Here is a 21,929-nt window from a genome sequence, read left to right as displayed (position 1 = left end):
ATAGTGTTAGGATGCTATGATTGTTATTGCTGGACTTTGTATTGTGTCTCGTATACTTCAAATATATAGTGGGAGTTTGTGGTTTACTTGTTGTTGTTGATTGTAAACCATTAAAGGATGTTCGCGATTTTCTCTTCCTGTGGCATTGTCTCACCGCACCTTGCTTATTGGTGTTAAGTTTTTTTATAAAATTTGAGAGCTTTGTGGAATTCTATTGTTTAAAAATGGGTTTGGACTTTAGAAATAATTTTTCATCAGTAATTTTTGACATAACCGATCAAAAATGGTGGAATGTATTAGGTTCTTGTGCAATCTAGAGATATTGATTCATTATGATGAGCTATCATGAAGGCAGGCATGCTCAGATATCACATAACTTTCAAATTATAACTAATGCGTACCCAAATCTATGCTAATACTTTTTACTAAAGATTTTACCATCCATAATGACTTGCAAATAATAAAGTTGGATTTTGAATTAAATTACTCCAAATATGTTTATATTTATTAACAAAGGAAGCCTACATGAGTGAAGCACAAAGAAGTGCACTAAATGCTCTTCTCTTTCGAATTGGCGACCAGTCTAAAGACATAGTCCTTGCACTTGCCACAAATCGACCAGGTGATCTTGATTCAGCTGTGGCAGATTGAATTGATGAGGTCTTGGAAATCCTGTTACCTGGGGAAGGAGAATGCTTTAAACTTCTTAAGCTCTATTTGGACAAGTACATAGCCCAAGCCGGATCGAGGAAGTCGGGTTCAATTCAAACTACAAGAATGATTGTGGGGGTATGTGTGGCAACCTGGATGACAAACTACAGGAAGACGTATAGTTATATAATAAATGTAATTTTCTTTTGCTAAAAAAAAATAGTACTTCATTTGCAAATGTGTATGGTTTTGTTGGTAACCTAAAATATTTATATTTTTCAGGTTAATGATAGTACAAGGATGCGACTTGCGTTGGATTTGATTCTAAGGCCCCACAACTTGATGCTGCATAATGTCATTGACTCTGCTACCTAGAATTACAATAAGTATAAACAAAAGGATTAAAACAAAAATTAAAAAAATCGTAATTGTCATGTAGTCATGTTTAGTTTATATTAACTATTAAGAGTTGTTAGTTTCATCTCTTTTACTTAAAAAATTATTATGCACTATATTTTTTATGGACTCTTTTTGAAAATTAATGTTTCTGTCTTTAGTTCAATTATAGTTGAATTTAGGTCAAGCTTAATTTTCACTCTTGTATTTCGATTCCTTGAACCACTTCTGTGTTGTAAGCTGGACAAGTAATGATTTTAATCAATGTTCTGAAAATCGGTTCGAATCGGCCGGTCGAACCGGTTGAACTGTGATCTGTTGCGAAAAACGACTTGGGCGGATGCTAAAACTGGTTTAACCGACCAGTCGAACCGATCGAACTGCGAACCGATAGGGAAAACGACTCGGGCGTATGCTAAAACTGGCATTTTGAAAAACCAATATAAGACTGTCGAACCGGTCGAAAACCGGTCAATCGAACCGAACTGGGACCCGCCGGTTTTCTGAATTTTTGCATAAATTGAAAAAGGCGCTGCTTGGATTGAAAAAAGACTTCATATATGCATTTTTAAAACTTCGAAACCCTAACCATTTTGATTGTCATTGTTTGTCATTCTTTTATGCCCCTTTTTATTGTTTTTGTTGTTTACAGTGAATTTGAAGTGTCGCGGGTTTCACCCATGTGATCATCTTATTAAATTAGAGCTTGTGAGTTTATGCTAATTTTGTAACCGAGCTTATTTGGTTTATGTTTCTTTTGTTGAAAACTTTATATTCCTGGAGAATTTCTTTGTAAAGAGCATGGTTCTGAAAACCGGATCGGACTGGCCGATCGTTCAAACGAAAATCGCCAACGATTCCAATTCGGTTTAATAGGTAAAACTGGCAATTCAAAAAGCGCTCTGAAACCATTGAACTGGTCGAGAACCGGCCGGTCGGACCGAACCAGGACCCGGCTGATTTTCACTTTTCTGCCAAAAACGTCACCGTTTTGGTATTAGAGGAAAATGGAACTAGCCTTTCAGTCTCACGCATTTGCTTCCCTCTCTCAAACCCTAGCCTCATCACTCTCCTCTAAGCTGTGTCACCACCGCCGTCCTACCGCCGCCGTCGAATCTGGTCCAGTCGTCGTCCCTACTGTTTCAGCGTCGTCGCAGCTCATCTCTGCCGTCGCGTCGCGCCGCATATGCTCCACCCTCCTCTGCTCGAACAATCATAGCTTATTCCTCAAGCCGGTCTCAGTCCTCATCTTTGTCTGCTTCGTCATGCTACTGCCGCCGTCTGTCGTCGTCGTAGTCATCGTTAAGTGACGAGACACACAAACATAGAGAGAGAGAATGCGCTGCGAAGGGGAAAGAAGGGGTGGAGGTCGCGGGAGGAGGCGCGCGAATGGTGAGGCCTTTGCTTCTTTCGCCGTGTTTGAGGTCGAAGACGGCCGCCAGTGCTCCTACCTCTGTTGCTACCTCTGTCGTGCCTTGCCATCATGTTACCACTTATTTCAAAAGTCCTCATTCTTGTTCTACTTCAAAATCATGCTAAATTTGTGAGTGTCTGTCCTTTTTTGAATGTTTATAAATAATAAGATTAGACATTGATTTTTCTGATTATGGTTTTGGTCTGAATGTGATCTTGTTTAAATTTCATGATTTTGTTTCTGGCTCCTAAAGGTTGGGTTTCATTTTCTAATATGCTTAACATCAGAAAGATTTGGAAAAGTTTGTTACTCTTTATTAAGAATGTGTTGAAACTTTATTAAAATTTGGCTGAAAATTTTGTTATAAGTAACATAGATAGATAGATAGATAGATAGATAGATAGATAGATAGATAGATAGATAGATAGATAGATGGGATATACCAAAGTGAAACCTGAACTGAAAAATTGTATATTGAAAATTGTTTTAGGTTTATAATGCTTACAAATTGAAAGAACATGTTTGTTTTCTGTTAAATTTGTTTGTTACTATTCACTAGAAGAGAAGAGAAGGATTCTTTAGAAATAAATTTTCATATAAAGTAGAGCTGAGTGAGTGCTCTAGGATTGCTACTATGTCTGTTAAGATCCAAATGGTTTTTCTTAGATCTGTCTAGTTGGGTACATAGAAAATACAGATTATATATGACTTTATAAAACCTTAAACCTTTTTGAGAATCAATGATAATGAAAAAGCTTAAGCTGATAGGAGGAGGTAACATGAATGGTTATATCTCTAACAGTAATGCAGACATTTGAATGTAAAAGCATTCTCCATACGATCAACAATCAGCAACGATTGTCATTAGCCCTACCAAATAATAATAAGTGCATGCAGAAACTTTGGCAGAATAAAACTAAATGAAATGCATTGTTCGTATCTATGCATCCAAAAATTAATCATGAATATTCATCTTACATGCCATTCACGCTGCATTAACTATGGTAAATATTTGTGAAATAATCTCTCCTTTTTTTTTCTCAGTTACCACAGTCGCACTAACATGGGTCATGGGACAGCGATACATGGAAACATCCAAGATTATGCCTGCTGGTCTTGTAGCAGGACTTAGGTAATTAAGATAATGGATTAATTCTCATCCTCATACGCCAAACATATTTATTCTCACTGGACTTGTCAACTTGTGATTAGATGATGAAATTAATGCAAACCCGCAAAGCTAGTTATTTTCTCTGAACCTTTTATTTTTCTAGAAAATGAAGGCTTCCCCATCCCATTTTTTCAAGATAATTTGTTTTAGCATCTCATTGGTGATTATAGTAACACTATATATTACCCTTATATTTTGTCCAATTGCTCCACCTGTCACCAAGCACTATTTTGCATTAAACATTGTTAATGGCGTCTCACTGAACATTTATGCTGGCGGTGGATTATTTTACTTTTATAATTTGATCTTTAAATTTTAGTTGATATTATTGACTTGGGGCAATTTAGGTTAGGCTGTTTATTATTTATAAACTACTGCCTATGAATGTTCATTGATTGCATTCCAAGCTGCAACATTGAATTGCTTGTGTATGGAATTAAGACATTCTGCCTTTCTTTTCTTGTTGCAGTGATCTTATGACTCTCTTGCATGCTTATGTCTTTCTGTTTGTTTGAAGTGCTTGACTTATGTATTCTTAGGACTGAGTGAACTTATGTCTTCTTCTTAACAAAGCACTTCATTACTGAGATTTGTTTATCTATCACTAGTGAGGAAAAAATGAATAAGTTGCGGGATTTGTGTCATTTTACTCAATCATTATTCATATACATTATGTAATAAATGTGAAAGTGAATATCCTTCTCTTTCTTTCAACCTTTGACGTTGCTTTTTCATATGACATGCAACTACTTTTTTCCTCACTTTTCACTTCTCCTGTTTCTTTTGCTGTGCATATTTTTTTTAATTATTTTTTTTGAAAAAAAAAAGATTGCTAGAAGAAGGAATGCACACTTGCTTAAGAAGTGCAATTGCTTTAACATTTTACCGTGATCTTAGCATTGAAGATGATGACATATTTGTATCAGATGGAGCAAAGTGTGATATATCTCGCCTTTAGGTTTGTTTTATTTCTGTCCCCCCAAATCCAAAACATAATCTCCCCAACTTAAAATTGCATTTTATGCCATGTCTTTTGCCTTGACCACTTACTCTGATTGGGTTTGAAAATTCTTACTTCCGAGAATGGGTCAGGGCCACAGGTGTTAGGGGTGGCATGCTAATTAGCATCTGAAGTTTTCTGCAAAGCAATCAATGAGCTCTTCCTTAATCTAACTAATTTATTTCTTGTACTTTAATTCTGTGGCAGATTTTCTTAATCAAAGCCTTTGTGTGGAGAACAAGTTGGAACACAAGCTGACCAAACTGGATCAATAAGCTACATTTAATTCAATCTTTTTCAGTTATATTAGTTAGCAAGTTGGAGCCATTATGTAGAGCACTGTGATGGATGTTTCAAGAAGAAAATATAAAAAAGACCAAACAGTTTCATAGTGCATGGTGCAATCAATGGAAACTGTGTTTTGGAGCTGAAATCTCCAGTTCCCTATCCCTAGAATTTGAGATGGTGTTGTATTTAAGTAGGTATTTCTATAGGGAAAAAAAGAAAAGAAAAGAAAAGAAAAAAGAATGCTTGTGTATATCATCCCTATATGAATTGTACTGTAGTATAGTAGTAGTAGTAGGCTTCCTTTGTTAATAAATATAAACATGTTTAGAGTAATTTAATTTAAAATCCAACTTTATTATTTGCAAGTCATTATGGTAACACAAATCTATGGTAACACATTAACAAATATTGAACAGTTATAAACTACCATCATCGAGTCGCACAATGTATATGGAGACCAGGAAGATGTAGCCTCAATGGTAAGAAAGTGAACATGTGAATAGAGAGAATAAATAAGCATTGAATTAAGACACGCACGCACAAAGGGCTAAAAAGCAGATCCTTGGTACAAACATGAATAAGGGAACTCGCAGAAGCAAAAACTAAGTTCAAAGGCATTAAAGAAAAGAATTAATAAACAAAACCTAAGCATAAATCCACATGAAAAAGAGAGAAACAGAAGTAAGCCAAAATAAGATCTATGCATCTTCCATGATGGTTTAACTATCAAAATGATCATAATTCCTACTACATGAAATTCCAGTCCCTAATTCTTCACCGAAGGCGAATAGGTGATCATCAAGACATTCATAATAACCACAACCTCCAACAATTGATAATATTTTCAACGAGTAAAGTACCAATTCGGTCCCTGTCCATTTCCCAAAATGACAAGACGATCCTTAACCAAAAACACGTTCCATTACGGTCCCTAACTCTGTACTCCGTCTGCCAACCCGGTCCTTCTGTCAGTTTTCCGGCGAAAACTCGACGGAAATTGCTGACGTGTCAGGTTAAAAAATGGACAGGGACCTAGTTGTCTCTAAATTTAAATTGGTTAGGGGTTTATTTGTCTTTATTATTCTTTAAATAATATTTTTAATTATATTTTATTCATTATATTAATATTCTTTTTTTAATAAAAAAGTACAAACTAATTAATAAATTATTCAAATTTAAAAATATCATTTATTATGAAACCAAATAAATAATTTTTAAATATAATTTTTAAATATATAAATAATAAACATTAAAATTCAGTTAATACATTAATAATAATAACTAGTGACGGATCCAAAAAATTTTGATAGTGGGGGCGAAATATATATAACATGATAATAATTTTTATAATAAAAATATTACGTTTACATAAAAAATTAGCTATCAAATTATCTATTATAAATTTAGAATAATAAAGACAAATAAACCCCTAACCAATTTAAATTTAGAGACAACTAGGTCCTTGTCCATTTTTTAACCTGACACGTCAGCAATTTCCATCGAGTTTTCGCCGAAAAACTGACAGAAGGACCGGGTTGGCAGACGGAGTACAGGATTAGAGACCGTAATGGAACGTGTTTTTGGTTAAGGATCGTCTTGTCTTTTTGGGAAATGGACAGGGACCGGATTGGTACTTTACTCTATTTTCAACACATATTAGCCTAGCATCTTATGTAATATCAGTACTAGGTGCTAATACCGCATATTCGAAACAAAGTTCAAACACTTTGTCGTATCCTCTTTCCTTATTCACAAATTGATCCTTAAAAAACCATTCATTACCATTATTAACATATTACCATAACAAGACAGCTATTGGCACTAAGACATCAACCAATGATATAGTTCATGATATGTATCACCTCTCCATACCATTGTACAAGAAAATAATATATGTATTTTAAATATAGTTCATGCAGGATCAATAATTAAACTTAATCTATGTTTTTCATTGCATATGGAGATTATAAGTCATTGGTGACGGTAGTACTTTTCATCTCTTTGCAACCAATGGCCTCTCCGTGGAAGATATTACAAATAAGATAATATTCATCTATGTTACTAAAAAATCAACTGAAGTGCAACTGCAGCTTAAGGTTATTTAGAAATTGAAGACCTGTGTGTTATGACCAATTTCAAGATTCAGGATTCTATTCATTCCTGGAAATATCAAGTAATTAGCAATTTAGCATCATTGTCAAGGTGGCCATAAAAAGATTAACAGACAATCCAGAACCAAAATGCAGGATAATAATAAGTCATCTGAAACATACATATTCCAATTCCCAGTTCATAATCAAGTAATTAATAACAGAAGACAAAAGAGCATATTAAGTCTTAAATCTTCACCTGTTCTCTATATCATTCCCTCCAGCTGGAAGAGCAAAGGGCTGTAGTACTTGAGGGAGAGCAACATCTTTGTGTGGAATGAATGCAAGTCCCAAAGTAGATTTTAAACTTTGAAAACTAGGAAAACAGGGAAGGAGGGGAAGATATTAACTTTTTCCCTGGCCACGGACGGAGAAGCCAACGAGGATGAGGACGAGCTACTTGGGTTCCGGACAGAGGGAAGAGGAAGAAGCGGAAGCGCTGAGCCTGGGGACGCCGGCGGCAAAGAAGTCAGACAGAGCAGCCAACTACCACGCTCAATCAATATATCGTAGACCTTTGAGAAAGAGGCATTTAAAGAACTTCCATAGAGGAGAAAGACGCCGCGTTTGCCCAGTTGAGTGGTTTAGCCTTCCTTTTCTTTTAGATTCTTTAAATTCCGTGGGTGACGTAGCTACCGAGATCAACGCAGTCAATTATTGCTAGGGTTTTGTTGTTTTAGTGTGCTTCAGAGGAAAGGGGGGCACGAATGAGATTAGGAGAAGATGAAGAACATATTAATTTTTTATTTTTTTGATATATTTTGCTTTGTTTTAGAGGAGGATACTAATGATGGGAATTGGAGAAGACGAAAAAAGATTGATTTTTAGTTTTTTTTTTATATGTTTTTGTTTTATTGTTTAAATTATTTGAAACTATAAAATTAGGATTAATTGAATTCTAAAATTTGATTAATTTAAAAAGTATTTTTGTCTAATCAAATAAAGTAAAGATGTTTAAGAATTTTTATAACATTAAATAATAATATATTTTTATTTTTATTTAATTAAAGGGATATATTAGTAAAAGTGGTGATATAATATATATTTAAAAAAGAAAAAATTAGATGCTGATGTGGAAAATAGATTCCGTGTGGCTTGTTATTACTTGTCCATATTTTAAACGTATCGGTACGTATGAATTTATCATCGTACCGTAGCAAACACCATTATTTTTTGGAATGAATATGCTAGGTGTCTTTTCTTTAAGGATTAGTTGTCAAAATGATATTTGAAAAGAAAAGATCATATATAAAATCCATCTAATTTTTGAAAGATTCAATACTTAAATTAAGATAAAAAATCAATACTTAACTACTGATATATAAGATAAAAATTTGCCATGTATCACATACTTAACATGCTATTATGATTTTTTTAGTGATTATTGATAATAGAGAATACAGAATAATTTGTGATTGAATAATCCAAATTTTTTATTAGATTGATACGCTAGTACAATTCTAATTTATATATTAATGTATGCATATTCACAGCTTATATTATAAACTCTAAAAAAACTCATATAGCAGCCTAACAAAATTCTATCTTAACTAATTACCTAACCTTGATATAAGTGGAAGGTGATTACACCAATACCAGATAATCAACTAGCACTATCTACTTTTTCTAGTAGAATTCTCTTTATCTATAACACCTCCTTAAACGTAGGTGTGACCTGGACTTATACACACTCTAGATTTGGTTCTGAATTTGTCAAAGAAATGTGTGCAAACTTATAAGTTGCTAGAATATTCACAACAAAGAATTATCGTTAATTAACGTAACCTTGTCTTTTAAAAAAGTGTAGATCAATCTTTAGATGCTTGCAATGGCTCACTACAAGAGAAGCGGATACTAGAGACAGTTTTTTAGATTTTGCGGTAGTTTTAAACCGTCACTAAACAGAATATATACCAGTAGTTCATCAATCATCCTCTTTTACGACGTAAATATTTGATTTTGCGACAGTTTCTACCAACCGCTGGTATAACCGCTGCTATTCATATATTTTGCTTTGGATTGTTTTGCGGTGGTTTTGAACGGCCACATTATGCCCAAACACAATTTCAAGGTTCTTTTGCGACGGTTACAAACCGTCACTATTTGGCGCTGCCAAATTTGGCAAAATTTTATTTTCGGCGATTACCAACCACCGCTATATCAAAACCCGCGGCAATTTTTCAAATGTATTTCCATCGGTTACAAACCGCCGTTATTTGCTGCATAGTCAAATTAAAAAATATATATATACTTCAAATAAAATAACATCAATCCTAATTTTTATTTTTCGTTATGTCCATTCAAAGAATTCATCCGTGCAGCGGTGTTTAGTGGCAGCTTCCCATCTTATCGTTGAATTAAATAACTTAGAACACTTCTTTTTGCTTGCCTCTTTATCTTCTCAGCTACTACATCATCCTCAACTGCCTTCCTTTTCAATTTCTCTGTTGCTACTTCATCCTCCACTGCCTTCCTTTTCAATTTCTCGGCCATCACCTTTGCATGTAGTTCAATCAGCATCCTTTGGACCTCCTCTATTTGAGTTTCATCCACCGGCAGCTGCGAACTAGAACAGAAGAGTTGACTTGGAGTCAGTCCGAAATTCATGCCACGCACTCTACCCGAGTGCTCTTTTCCGAGAGCTTGGGCAAGGGAATCATTTTCAGACAATATTCTAGTAGATTCATCACATTGCTCAATCTCCACAATTTTTTCTACAGACGTAAATAAGCATACATAAGAAATTACAGGTTAGAGCATATTCAACACAATTTTATAATTAAATCCAACGAGAAACAACATAAAGGATCCCAATGTAGTACTTACACCAATGATCTGAGCTTCTTCATGTATATAGGAGTCATCATGTCGTTTATGCACTAAGGTCCATAATTCTCCTCTACCAACTTTTCTCTCCTATAGTTCTATAACAATATAGTTTAAAAAATAACTGTATTAAACCCAAATAAAGAATATGCAGTCTAAAATATAGTTTAAAATGAATTTAAACCTAAATTACCTCTTCTTCCTTTGGTCTCACCAAGCTTTTAAAATCGTCAATGTGAGTGTATAGTTGTTTTGATCAATTCATAGCATTTTTTTTGCACTTCTCCTATTATGTCATAAAAAATAAGATTGATTAGACACCGAATTTGTCCATATCAATGTACTATAAATAGTATTATTTCTTAACGAATTCAAAATAGGTTACATATGTGTCAGGATCATTGCATTAATCAAGGAACTATCTCCAATGCTCTTTATCAATTTTCGTCGGGCGTAACTCAAGATTTTGCTCAAGCGTCCTTGTTCCAGGACTTCCCTATACTTTGTAAAATTGTTTTCTTGATACTTCCACTTCTATCTTTATCAAAGTGGAAATTTTTCTGCAACAATAAGTTCAAGTTGTTAGTAATTGTACAACGAAAGGATTGATTTAATTTAATAATGCTACAAATTTTTGCCTTTGTGCAATCATTATAAACCCTGTCTTTGCCAAGTGTAACACCCTCACTACTAGAATGTCACGCTTCCGGCTGCGCTACTCTGATAGCAAGAAGTATTACGACCACTTTACATACTAAATATTAAAATAGGAGCCTGTGACTCGACACCGTATCGCTGATTCCTTTGAAAACCGGAAATAAATACTTTATCTTAAGAAAAATACAAGCAGACATAGATTCATATACAAGACTCCTTACATAATATTTTATAATATAACATACATACAAAACATACAAATGTAACACACAATCAAACGAAACCTTTCCTTTCTTATAAGAAAATATCAATAAGAAACCAACCACGCAATCAAACAACACAATCATTAATTCAGCACCAAAGTTCATTCTCAAATGTAACACGCTAGGACAAACACAGGCAAGATAGACAAGGAAAGCACAAGTAGGTAGCAGTTACAGCAAATAGTTCAAGTAGCAGTTAAGAACAATTTAGCAATTAGGCAAACCAAAACAAATTCAAACCCAAGCAAAGCATACAAATGCATATGATGCATGCCTGTCCTATGACTGATGAGGCTCATCTGTCGGTTATCCAGCCAACCCGACAAGTCTGAATTGAACTTAGACTGTCCCCCGACGTGCATCCCTAAGAGTCTATGCATAGCTTTTTCTCAAATAATCAATATTGCTCAATGGGGGTAACATTCCCAGAAATTTATATAGTGCGCATGCCCGGTCACACTTACGTCGTAGGGTCAACAGAGTATCGAGTTTTCAACCTGGTACACGTGGTGGCAAGCCATGGTACTTTATCCAGGGAACCTCGTATCTTAGACAATTCAAATTCATAAGCCATTTGAATAATTCAAAGATCATATCTCAACATTCTCAATCAATATCTCAACATTCTCAACATCATAATCATTCATCAATCCAAATCTCATTTCCAAATTCATTCAAAAATCATATTTTAAAGAGAATTCTCATCATCCTTCTTTCCATTCCGTCCATTAACAATCCCAATTCAAAACATAATTCTTTCTTTGATAAGTAAATCAATCTTAAAACATATAATGTTTAAAAACAAATCTTTTTAATTAATTACTTCAAATAAAACTTCCAATTTGATAAAATTTCGGCAGCATCTCCTCTAAAACTCGGACACTGCTACCCTTTTCCGGTCCCATCCAAACATTTCTCAAACCTTTTCCTAACCATTTCCAAATCTCAAACATTTTCCAGAGTTGAACCAGTTCCAATATCAAATTATTTTCAAATCAAACCAATTCCAACAATAAAACTCTTTTTAAAATAAAATCAACTCGAATATTAAATCATTTATAAAATCATACCAACTTAAAATCAAACCGCTCCCATAATCAATTTATTTTCATATCTCAAATTATTTCCAAAATCAATTCATTTATATTACCAAGTAAACTCCAAAACCACGAAAATCCACCTTTCATAATAATCAAGTAAATAACATTTTAAACCGGTTTTTTATCAACAACCATACACCCCTCACGCAATCAAGCACCCAATAATCCAGCCCAACAAACTATCACATCCACAAGACAAATATAATCACAGAAGTATATCTTTTAGCATCAATATCTATTTATCACAACTCTGTAATGTAAAATAGATTTTAAGAAAAATCCCTACCTCAATTAGTCGCAAGTTGCATAATTAAACCCATTAAATCCTTATTCTCATGTTAATCGGCAGCAACCGCAGAAATTTCCAATCAACCGTAGAAGTTACAGCAACAACCACATATCTGACATAATTTAGAATTAACGCGGGATGGATATTGAGCGATATTAGAACATGATTGATAATAAAGTATTGCGATAAACAAGAACGAAACCGAATAATCTTACCATGATAAACAGAATAGAACGACACAGTAGCAGCTTCAAAATTGACCAGACAGCAGCTCTAATAACGGCCGGAAGCTCTGATGGTTCTGCAGTAGCGGTGACTGTATAATCCGATGCAAACAACCTCAGTAACAACTCACGGTAGAAGCAACTTAACAGAAAAGAAGATCTGAGGCAATATTAGAGCTTACCAAACTGACTTAGGCCTCAGTGGCGGTTTCTGGTGGCAGTGGCGGTGGGTTTCGGGTGGCAGAAGCTCAGTCACGGCGGCGCAGCCCCAGCAGTAGCGGTGACGGAGCGCGCAACGACGGCGGTAGCTTCTCGCTGCACGGCGGTGCCTTCCTGTTTCCTCCACCGTGAGATCTCTTTCGCTTTCTGCTCCAAAGACGGTGACGATCTGCGAAGGGGAAGACGTCGGCGAGGTCTTCATGGCGGCGACACAACTGGGCGGCGGCTGGGCTTGTCGGCAACGGCGACTCCACACGCGATGAAGACAGCGACGGTGGCGCGATGGCTGTGCCTCCTTCTCGCACGGTTCTGTTTCTTGGTTGAAGGAAACTTAGCTGATCACAAGTTCCTCTTCTTTGTGGCTAGAGAGGTAAAATTTTAATTATGTGATTGCCTCTTTATGTTTAGAAATTTATGATAGCACCTATTCATCTTTATCTTTATCTTTTATTTGTAATGACTTTGTGTTTTTCATGTCTGTTACCTTGTTTTTCATTATTTATAATTTTACATAGGTAAAAGCAGTGGATATTGATGCTTATGCTCCAAAGGATCTGCTAATTGTAACAACATGATCTCAAGTAAGTTACTTTTAGAATCCTCTAATGATTTTCTTAATTCCGTGAATCACACAGAATATGGATGGGATTAAGGCATGTAATAAAATGTGTGCTATTGTGTCAGGCAGAACCACATGCTGCCTTGAATCTTGCATCATATGGAAGTAGTCATGCTTTCAAACTAACTAAGGAAGATATTGTTTTGTATTCGGCCAAGGTATGATAAAAGTAAAGCTATTTAAAGTATTGAATTTTGCTTTGTCTAAAGGCTAAAACACGTTTGATATATATAACTAACTAAATCAGTTGGAATGAAACCATATATAGTGATGTTTGTATTCGTGAGCAGAGCACCATTCTTTATTCATATGTTGATTTTTTTATGCATTAATTAATGATTATGTCCGCATGTACAATATATAGTAATATTACTTAAGAATGATAAGAGTTTCTTTCTTTTCTTTTCCTTTATTTTTACATTTTATGACTGATTCATTGAGCATTGTGTTCGTATAGTGCAAGTAGGCATAGGTGGTGCTGGATGCGGCTGAAGCTGCTACTACAACTGTGGGATTTCTGGACATACATCACCTAAGTATGTCTCCCAGGCTTCTTAGTTAATTTGATCATCATTCTCGTGGCATTTAATTTTTTTTTTCATTTATCTTTTACTTAGGCTTAAGTCTGGGATTGAAGAATGTTTAAAAAAGGTCTGTTCATATTGGCGTGTGTTTGGTCTATTTAGTTTCATTCAATATTAATAGATAGTATAAATGTGTATTGTGTTGTGGATTTTTGGACCTTTTAAGTTTTTTTTCTTCTTCAGACTTTGCTATAGGGATATTTGGAACAGTATCCTCTGTGTCTGAATTTTACTTCTTTTTCATTTTTTTATTTTCTTTTTCATTTTTTTAAAATTATTTTCATATATGTTTGGCAAATTTGCCTCTTTAATTTAGAAAATGTATATGTTTGGCAAAAATCATGCATTTAAAGAATTTTTTCAATTTTTTTTAGCAATGAGAGCATGCATTAAGTTAAATGAAATTGAAGTGTTGAGCTGAGTGGAACAGGGTTAGTTAATTTGATTCTATTTTCTTTACGAGTGTAATGGTGTATTAAATTAGCAAAAGTTGTATATAACTAAATTGATTTAGCATGAGTTTGATTTTGTTTTCATGGTTATATGAAGTTAGGGTTGCAAACATTGAAAATACTTGCATAATTATGCAGGTATGAGTTCCAGGGTTCACCACACTACAAAATTTTTATTTGTTTGTGATAGTTTTTTAATAGGAGTTACTAAAAACCTCCATAATATATTTTATTTGTGGAAAATTATAAAACCTCCTTAAATAATTAACAAAAACTCTCACTGTAATAATACTTCCAATCCAATTAATTATAAAAAAAAATCCAATCCAACCAATTATTCATTCACTCAGCCCATACCAACAAAAAAAAAAAAATAAAACTTCAAAACAGGGCTTCGAGAGAAAGGACGAGGGAGAGTGAGATCTCTCTGAAACCCTAGAATCTCAATGTCATTGCCACCGCCACCGTCACCGCCACCGCCATTCATCTTCTTGCCGGTGTTGCCATCATTGTCTCCTTCGTTCCAAGTCAGTGATGATTGCATTCAGATCGTTGAGGTAATGCTTAGATCTTCTGCTTCTGCGTCATCTTCCACGACGGGTTCTTCTGTTGGTTCTGCTTTTGCTCCGATGGCTTGAAGGATTCAGAGCGCGGTTTCGGCGCGGACGCAGTGACACTAGCTGAGGAGATCTGGAAGGCGTGCGAGCGGGAGTCTCTGGAAAGTTCGATTGAAGCTGCATTCAAAGCTATCAGATCTCGTGGAACTGATTCTCATGTTCCAAGTCATTGCGGTGAGAATTTCTTCCTAATTTATTCTTGTTTAGTTCGAGACTTAAATTTCTCACTCACTTCCGTCCAGAATTTTTTCAGACAATCTCCATGTCTGTGAGAAAGATGAATTGAATTTGAGATCTCTATTAACTCCAATTTGTGCCTAATTCAGCTTCATACGAATACTTTCTCACTTGCTTATATGATTTCAATGATTCCAGATTGCTATTTTTGCACCTTTTATGTGGATTTCATGAACAGAATGGTTATCTGTCCACAGAAACTTTGTTCGACACTATTTGGCATTCACCAATCGCCACAGAAGTGGTATTTCAAAGTTGTCACTTCACAAGCCGTTGAGCGCAGATTCTCTTAAGCTCTAAGCGGATCAATTGCAATTGGCTTCAGAGGAGTATTTCTATTATTTAATTATTTTAGTTGCATAAGAGGTGTATTTGCTTGCATGGTTTTCTGCTTGACTTGTTTTGGGCGATTATCCTTTTTTTAATATATGCTTTTGGTATTAACTAATTTGCTGTCAATGTTTAATGTATGTCTTTATAGAATTATATTCAACTTTCCGATTAACTGTATACTCATTTTTGGTGCAGACGTTGGGTATAGGATATGCATTTTCTTCATTTATCTAGCTTTGTGGCCCTATTACTGGCCTTGTGATAGGTGATATAGTCTTGCTTTATTTTTAATTTTTATATTAATTTTCTTTAAATTTCTTCTCATGCCTATTTTTTCTATTGCTCCATTAAATTATATTCAAGCGTCAATGCCTTTTCACTGAATGTTTATTAACTTTATAACATATATTTATTTATGGAATATGGGTGTTGGTCTGGACAAATTTATGATTCATTATTAGATTGATTTAAACATGCAAATAACAGGGTCCATTCATTCTGGCAGGATCCTTTATGATTTCCTTGGCTGTAAGCATCAGTGGTCATTATTGTTTACATCTGGATTACTTTGACACTTAATTTCACATTAGCTAAATTATGTCTTGTAATGTTGGTGATATTAATTGGATTTTCTGCAGACGATTGGATATTTATTCGGAGATACAAGTGAGCATTGTAGGTTTTCCTTGCCAGCTATTCATTTTTGTTTACTCTTTAGTTTTACCACACTTCTGCTTTTAAAATTTCACGTCTATTAACCTACTTAAATACTAATAAATTTTATATTTTTGAAATTCTAGCACATTTAAAGTTAACCGAACAAGAGCTGCTCTTGTATTTATTTTTGGGTTCTGGATGCTGGATCTTGCCAACAACACTGTGCAGGTAAGGTCAAAGAATTAGAATGTGCTTCTTTCTGTTATCTTTATATTGATGAAAGAAAGTAAGTTTTCATTTTATGTTTTCAAAATTTAATTTGTAGGGACCAGCTTGGGCACTTTTGGCTGATGACCTTTTCAGGTAGAACTTGCTTATTTTACATGCTTTCTTTGTTCACGTTCTCAACAATCACAATGTGGATTCTTGATTTTCATCTTATATTAAATACCTTCTTGATATTGACGAAACGTCATGATACAATAATTTTCCTATTATTAGGTCCTGATCAACACAATGTAGTAAATGCTATATTTTGTTCATGGATGGCAGTTGGCAATATCCTGGAATATTCTGCTGGTGCTAGTGGAAAGTGGAACAGGTGAGGCCTTGTTAATATTTCACAGTGCTAACTATATAAAACTCATTGCTCATGATTCTTTGAAAATGGCATTTTATCAATGATGAAATGTAGAGATAAGCCCCCTTATTCATGCAAAGGTCACTAGTCATGGCATGTAACTCTAGCAATTAAAGCCATCTAGCAGATTTTCTTATGAAATCAATTTGTTTGAAACAAGTTACAATAATTTGTTTTACATTTTTATGCTGAAGAGTTATTATAGGAGAAGGGATCCTTAGGATGGAGTAGAACACCTTATGAAGGGTTTCTCAGAGGAATGAGGATTCTATCTTTTACAGAAGCATATTTTTTTTATCATATTTGTATTTTGTATAGGTTTTACTTGAAGTTAATGCTTATTTTTTGCTTATTTGATATTATTTGTTTCTTACCTGAGCAGATAGTTCCCTTTCCTGACAAATAGAGCTTATTGTGAAGCCTGTGGCAATCTTAAGGCCGCATTTATTGTTGTAGTGGTGGGTTACTATCTGATATCATTTTATATATTGTCAGATCATATAAAATATGTAAATTTAATTGATCTAAGTTGTTCATTTCATACCAATTTGATTGATGTAATTTGTTTAAATTTCTATTCATTACATACTAATTACCAATTTCTTTAAAGTTAAATAATCTTTAGCTTGATTGATGTAATTTTTTTTTTTTGGAAATTCAGTTTTTGTGGAGGTTTTAAACCGCCACAAAAATTTCAAAAAACTGCCAAAAAATTAAACTCAAAACCCCCCACAAAGCAGACAAAGAACCGCCACTAACTTATGTCTTGGTGTTTTACAAAACCGCCACAAATCAGCTCGTGGCACCTCAAATTTTGGAGGTTTAGAACTCCCACTAACCTTTTGGTGGGGTTTCAAACCCCCACAAACCAATAAAAAAATCGCCACAAATCAACTTGAATCTTGTAGTGCCAGATGCATTCTCTGATTCAGTTCATGAATATAAAATATCCTCTAAAGGTCTTCTGGGATTGTATTCATATTTTTATTTTGAAACTTTTATGTAATTAGATGATATTGAAATATTGGAGTCGTTGTTTTTTATTTTACTTTTTAAAGAAAAATAGTAATAGTTATGTATAATAATATCATATGCAATTATGTTTGGAATTATTGACATTGAGAATTTTTTTTTTATACATAGAATTATGTCTTATATTGAGGAATTATGTTATAAAAGATTTAATTTTTTAATTTTGATATTAAAAAATAAATTTTTAATTTGAGAATATGTAAATGAAATGAGATTAATGAATTATTTAAAATTAAAAATAAATAAATAATTTTAAGATTTATGGAGGTTTTAAACTGTCACAAAAGTGATTTAAAACTGCCACAAAAGTCTCATATAAAATCCCTACTAAACACACACAAAACTCCCCATAAAAGACCTCGTAGCACTTTAAATTTTGGGGGTTTTAAAAACTTCCACAAACTATTTGATAGGGATTATAAGCCTCCACAAATAAGAAAAAAATTGTCACAAATAAACAAAAATCTTGTAGTGCACCCTTACCCTCCACTTTGAAGATGCAAGCTACTGGTGGGGTTGTCTTCCAAAATCCTCATCTATATAGGTTAGTTGTGGGAAGCTTGCAATACTTGACAGTGACAAGGCTAGAATTGTCATATAGTGTAAACAGAGCAGCGTAATTAATGCAAGCACCACTAGAAGCACATTGGAAGTTAGTAAAGAGAATCTTAAGGTATGTGAGCGGCACCGCTTCACATGGCTTGAAGCTGAGCAAAAATTCTTCCATGACAATAACAACTTATTCTGACTCAAACTGGGTTGGAGATCCTAATGATAGAAAATCATTTAGTTGGAGAATTTTGTGTATTTCTTGAGAAAAACTTAATATCTTGGTCATCTAAGAAGCAAGGTGCAGTCGCTCGTTCAAGCATAAAAGGCTGAATATAGAGCCTTGACTGACTTAGTTGCAGAGTTGATTTAGATCAAAGGATTGCTTAATAAATTGCAATTCCCTATAACAGTTTCACCCATTGTCTATTGTGATAATCAAAGTGTTGTGTTACTAGCAGCACATCCTATCTTACACTCTAAAATTAAACATTTTGAAATTGATTTTTACTTTGTGAAAAACTATGTTACAAGCAAAGTGAGTCAAGTAATGCATATTCCTAGTTCTGTACAAATTGCAAATACCTTTACAAAGGCACTTTCTTCGACTTCTTTTCTCAATCTCAGAGACAAGTTTATGGTACACTATCCCAATAATTCGTCAGCATCATCTGAAACAGAAGAAAGTTTTGAAGGTGGAAAATAAAAGAGATGGGGCCATGAAAAAGAATGTAGAAATTATTCTAATCTGTTAGTTAGTTGTCTAACCACCTTTCACATTCAGAATGTTAAACTGTCAATTTTGTTAGAGATACACAACACTTGCAACTCTATCATTTAGTTTGTAATAAATGTTAATTAACTCAGATGCAGATGCTAACTAAAAGGTTCTGCCATCTCTTCTCTCAACTCTCTCTGCATTTCTCTTGTTAGCTCTTAGTTTTCTCCTTTTTCAACTAATCTTTGGTACCTTTCAATCCTATTCTCCTTATATATGCCCTCTTTTTTATAGATAAATCGCAGTAACAACTTATTTACATATAAATTGTATTAAAGGACAATTATTTTATCTCTTTTAGAAAGTGCGGCATAAATCGCACCAATTTACATAAGTCATGTCTATACAGATTGATGGTTAGAACTCACCCAATCACAATAATAATAATATACCTTTAGACGGGAGACAGCAGAAACACAGTGACATAACAAATACCACATGTTCTTCACTTCGCCGAATTCTTAATTGATTTCTTCCTCAACAAACACAGTAGTATTGGAAATGAACAAAATTCTCTCCTTATTAATAATTATTATTGTTCACTTATGTGCCCTCTTAACTACTTTTCATAATATGTTACAATAATGCCTCAATATTATATAAAAAAAACTCCTATTTATGATTTTCCTCTCCTCAGCTCTTTTCACAAACTCTTTCACCTTATATGTCTATTTCCCCAAATAAATTACCATTTCAACAACAACAAATTATGATTGCTTTAAGTAATTTTGTTAAACAAAAAAAAAAAATCGAGTACCATAAAATAATTATCAATCTCCAGAAAACCATTTTATCAGCAAGCTAATTCTTTCATAGATAAAATGGTAATTTACTATTTTTTCTACACTACTCCTTTTGATTCAAAGAATGATAATTAGGAGCAGCTTCATGGAGAGGAAAATGTGAAATGACGACTTGAGCCCCACTAGATCTATGTTGGTGTTCCCCTTGATCAAATGATATGAAATTTGAATGGTAATACTCAACAAACCCATTATTATTATTACCCTTGACAAGTGTTGTTGAAGAGTCTTTGTTGTTATTGACCAAGAGTGAAGAACATTGTCTAGGATGTGTTTGGTAGAACACTTTGGAAACAACCAACTCCCCTTCTTTCTCCTCTTCATCATTGCCAAGGTGGTATTGGTGCATCACCCAATTGGTTTTCTCTGGCTTCCTTTGCTTCCCACCATAGTTTGTGTAGAGAACAAGGATTTTCTTGTATCCTTTCAGCTTCCCCCTAATATAGACTGGTCTGGTCTTGCCTGTTTTGTGCCAACGGGTTTCGTTTCCCTCTTCGTCCGAGTTCACCTTCCTCCTCTTCCTTGTTCCGGTTGTGTATGCTTTCGACGGCCGGTGGAAGAAGTGCCGGATCAACCCATCCTTGCTTACTCCTGTACCAAAATTCGATCATAAAGTATTAATAATCCACATAAAATTATAAATTTCATTTTAACTAGGGTAATGTTAGTTAGGGTGACGAAAAAAATAACTCAAATTTATCTTATTTAATATTTATTAATTGTAGTAGCAATTAACAAAATAAATTTTAATTATTTTGGCTGTTTTTTTATCTTTCACACATTGTTGTTTTAACTAATGATATACTATTATTGTACAATACAACGGGGTTATGAGTTAAAAAAAGAATATCATCCGTACAATAGGGCTATGAGTTAAAAAATCACTCATTTCAAAAGCTTAAGTTAATTTTGGGGTTTACCAAAGATCGAACTCTTGATCTTTCGAATTTAGAGCTCTAATACTATGTCATGAAACCACTCATCCCAAAAATTTAAGCTGATAGAAAAATGTAACACTAATGGTTATATCTCTAATACTGAATCGGACATCCCTAAACCTTCATTGTACACATTGTAGAAATATTCCATTGGCTTCCTATACTTCCTCTTTTGGTAAATATACGTGATAATTGTTATGGAAAAGTCTAGGGGACCAACAACTTTGTTAAATTCTGACCAGCATGTAACTAGCAAAGAAAAATGAGCCATTGGATGAAATCTCACACCACACCAATCTTACACCATTAAAACCATCATTGATAGCTATTTGATGGCTACAAATCACAAAAATTGTTTGCTCTAGCATTCCTCAATTGTTATTACCGTGTACTTTCTCTAAGTGTTTTACATTTTTCTTGTTAAATGTAATAAATTAATTATTTGTTTGTGGCATGAACAAAACATGTCACTTTATTATTACTTCAATTAAACTATTTTATGCTAACATCTAATAATGCATCAAAATTAATCTTTAAAATAAAAGCAAGCAGCATACAACTTATTATCAACTTCACATATGTAAGATTATTGTATGTTAAGATATCAGCTTCATACATACTAGATCCCATGCACGATCACATGTATATATAGCATTGGTTGAATGGTTGGTTTAAGTTTGAAGGGATGCAAATAATTTTCAAAACCTACGTTTAATATGTTGTATGTGTAAACCATAAACGGTTACATCTGCCACAAAATGCTGCTTAATAGACCAGCTACTTTATCTTCGTTTTAATTATGTTACTGAAGTCTTAAAGAAAAGTCACTTTAAAGTTCAAACTATGATTTTAACATTACATTTCTGAGATTATTTAGACACCTGGAAATGGAAATTATTTTTTTTAAGATATAATTATTTATGTATTTTTTTATTAGTTTAAATTTTTAAAAGAAGTAATTTTATGATATGATATCAAAATTTTTATGACCAAAAGATCTAGAGTTCAATTCTTATTATTCTTCGTAAGAGAAAAAATAATA

The 21,929-nt window shown here is 33.8% G+C and overlaps 2 protein-coding genes and 2 long non-coding RNA genes across 14 annotated transcripts in view; 2 read left to right on the top strand and 2 right to left on the bottom strand.

Annotated features, from left to right (window-relative positions):
* LOC107634227 lies at positions 2,060-5,135 on the top strand. Its single transcript, XR_001618799.2, has 3 exons — positions 2,060-2,590; positions 3,506-3,593; positions 4,840-5,135. It is a non-coding gene; the product is annotated as an uncharacterized LOC107634227 (long non-coding RNA).
* Positions 11,283-12,892, bottom strand: LOC107634228. Of its 2 annotated transcripts, XR_002358371.1 has the most exons (4): positions 12,612-12,892; positions 12,421-12,521; positions 12,203-12,317; positions 11,283-11,313 (listed from the first exon to the last, which is right to left on the bottom strand). It is a non-coding gene; the product is annotated as an uncharacterized LOC107634228 (long non-coding RNA). The 2 variants fall into 2 exon arrangements; XR_001618800.2 differs by lacking the exon at positions 11,283-11,313 and having other exon boundaries at positions 12,143-12,317; positions 12,612-12,860.
* Positions 14,635-17,421, top strand: LOC107629815 (sucrose transport protein SUC3-like). 9 transcript variants are annotated; one of them, XM_021118450.1, is made up of 9 exons: positions 14,639-15,094; positions 15,296-15,486; positions 15,686-15,755; positions 15,996-16,018; positions 16,129-16,165; positions 16,291-16,375; positions 16,473-16,510; positions 16,649-16,748; positions 17,170-17,421. In XM_021118450.1, the coding sequence occupies exons 4-9, from the start codon at positions 16,004-16,006 to the stop codon at positions 17,171-17,173; spliced, it is 279 nt and encodes a 92-aa protein (XP_020974109.1). In that variant the 5' UTR covers positions 14,639-15,094; positions 15,296-15,486; positions 15,686-15,755; positions 15,996-16,003; the 3' UTR covers positions 17,174-17,421. The 9 variants fall into 9 exon arrangements, 6 of the variants coding, with proteins under 6 accessions (XP_016188197.1, XP_016188196.1, XP_016188198.1 ...); XM_021118449.1 differs by having other exon boundaries at positions 15,977-16,018; XM_016332711.2 differs by having other exon boundaries at positions 14,635-15,094; positions 15,355-15,755; positions 15,977-16,018.
* Positions 19,649-21,929, bottom strand: part of LOC107634230 (NAC domain-containing protein 73) — a 7,863-nt gene continuing 5,582 nt past the window's right edge. For both annotated transcript variants that reach the window (XM_021118448.1, XM_016337791.2), the window contains exon 3: positions 19,649-20,540. In XM_021118448.1, coding sequence (XP_020974107.1) covers positions 19,993-20,540 — 548 coding nt within the window. In that variant the 3' untranslated portion in view covers positions 19,649-19,992. The remainder of the gene's footprint in view (positions 20,541-21,929) is intronic.

Source organism: Arachis ipaensis, chromosome B03 (assembly GCF_000816755.2).
Source record: "Arachis ipaensis cultivar K30076 chromosome B03, Araip1.1, whole genome shotgun sequence".
NCBI lineage: Eukaryota > Viridiplantae > Streptophyta > Magnoliopsida > Fabales > Fabaceae > Arachis > Arachis ipaensis.
Note: the sequence above shows the minus strand (reverse complement) of the source record. Positions and strands in the feature narration are given on the sequence as shown.

Bases quoted from the DNA above. Each gene is read 5' to 3' on its own strand.
- LOC107629815 (XM_016332711.2), top strand. The intron at 16,376-16,472 runs GTAAGGTCAAAG...TTTAATTTGTAG, and splicing joins TTGCCAACAACACTGTGCAG to GGACCAGCTTGGGCACTTTT. The intron at 16,511-16,648 runs GTAGAACTTGCT...TCCTATTATTAG, and splicing joins TTGGCTGATGACCTTTTCAG to GTCCTGATCAACACAATGTA.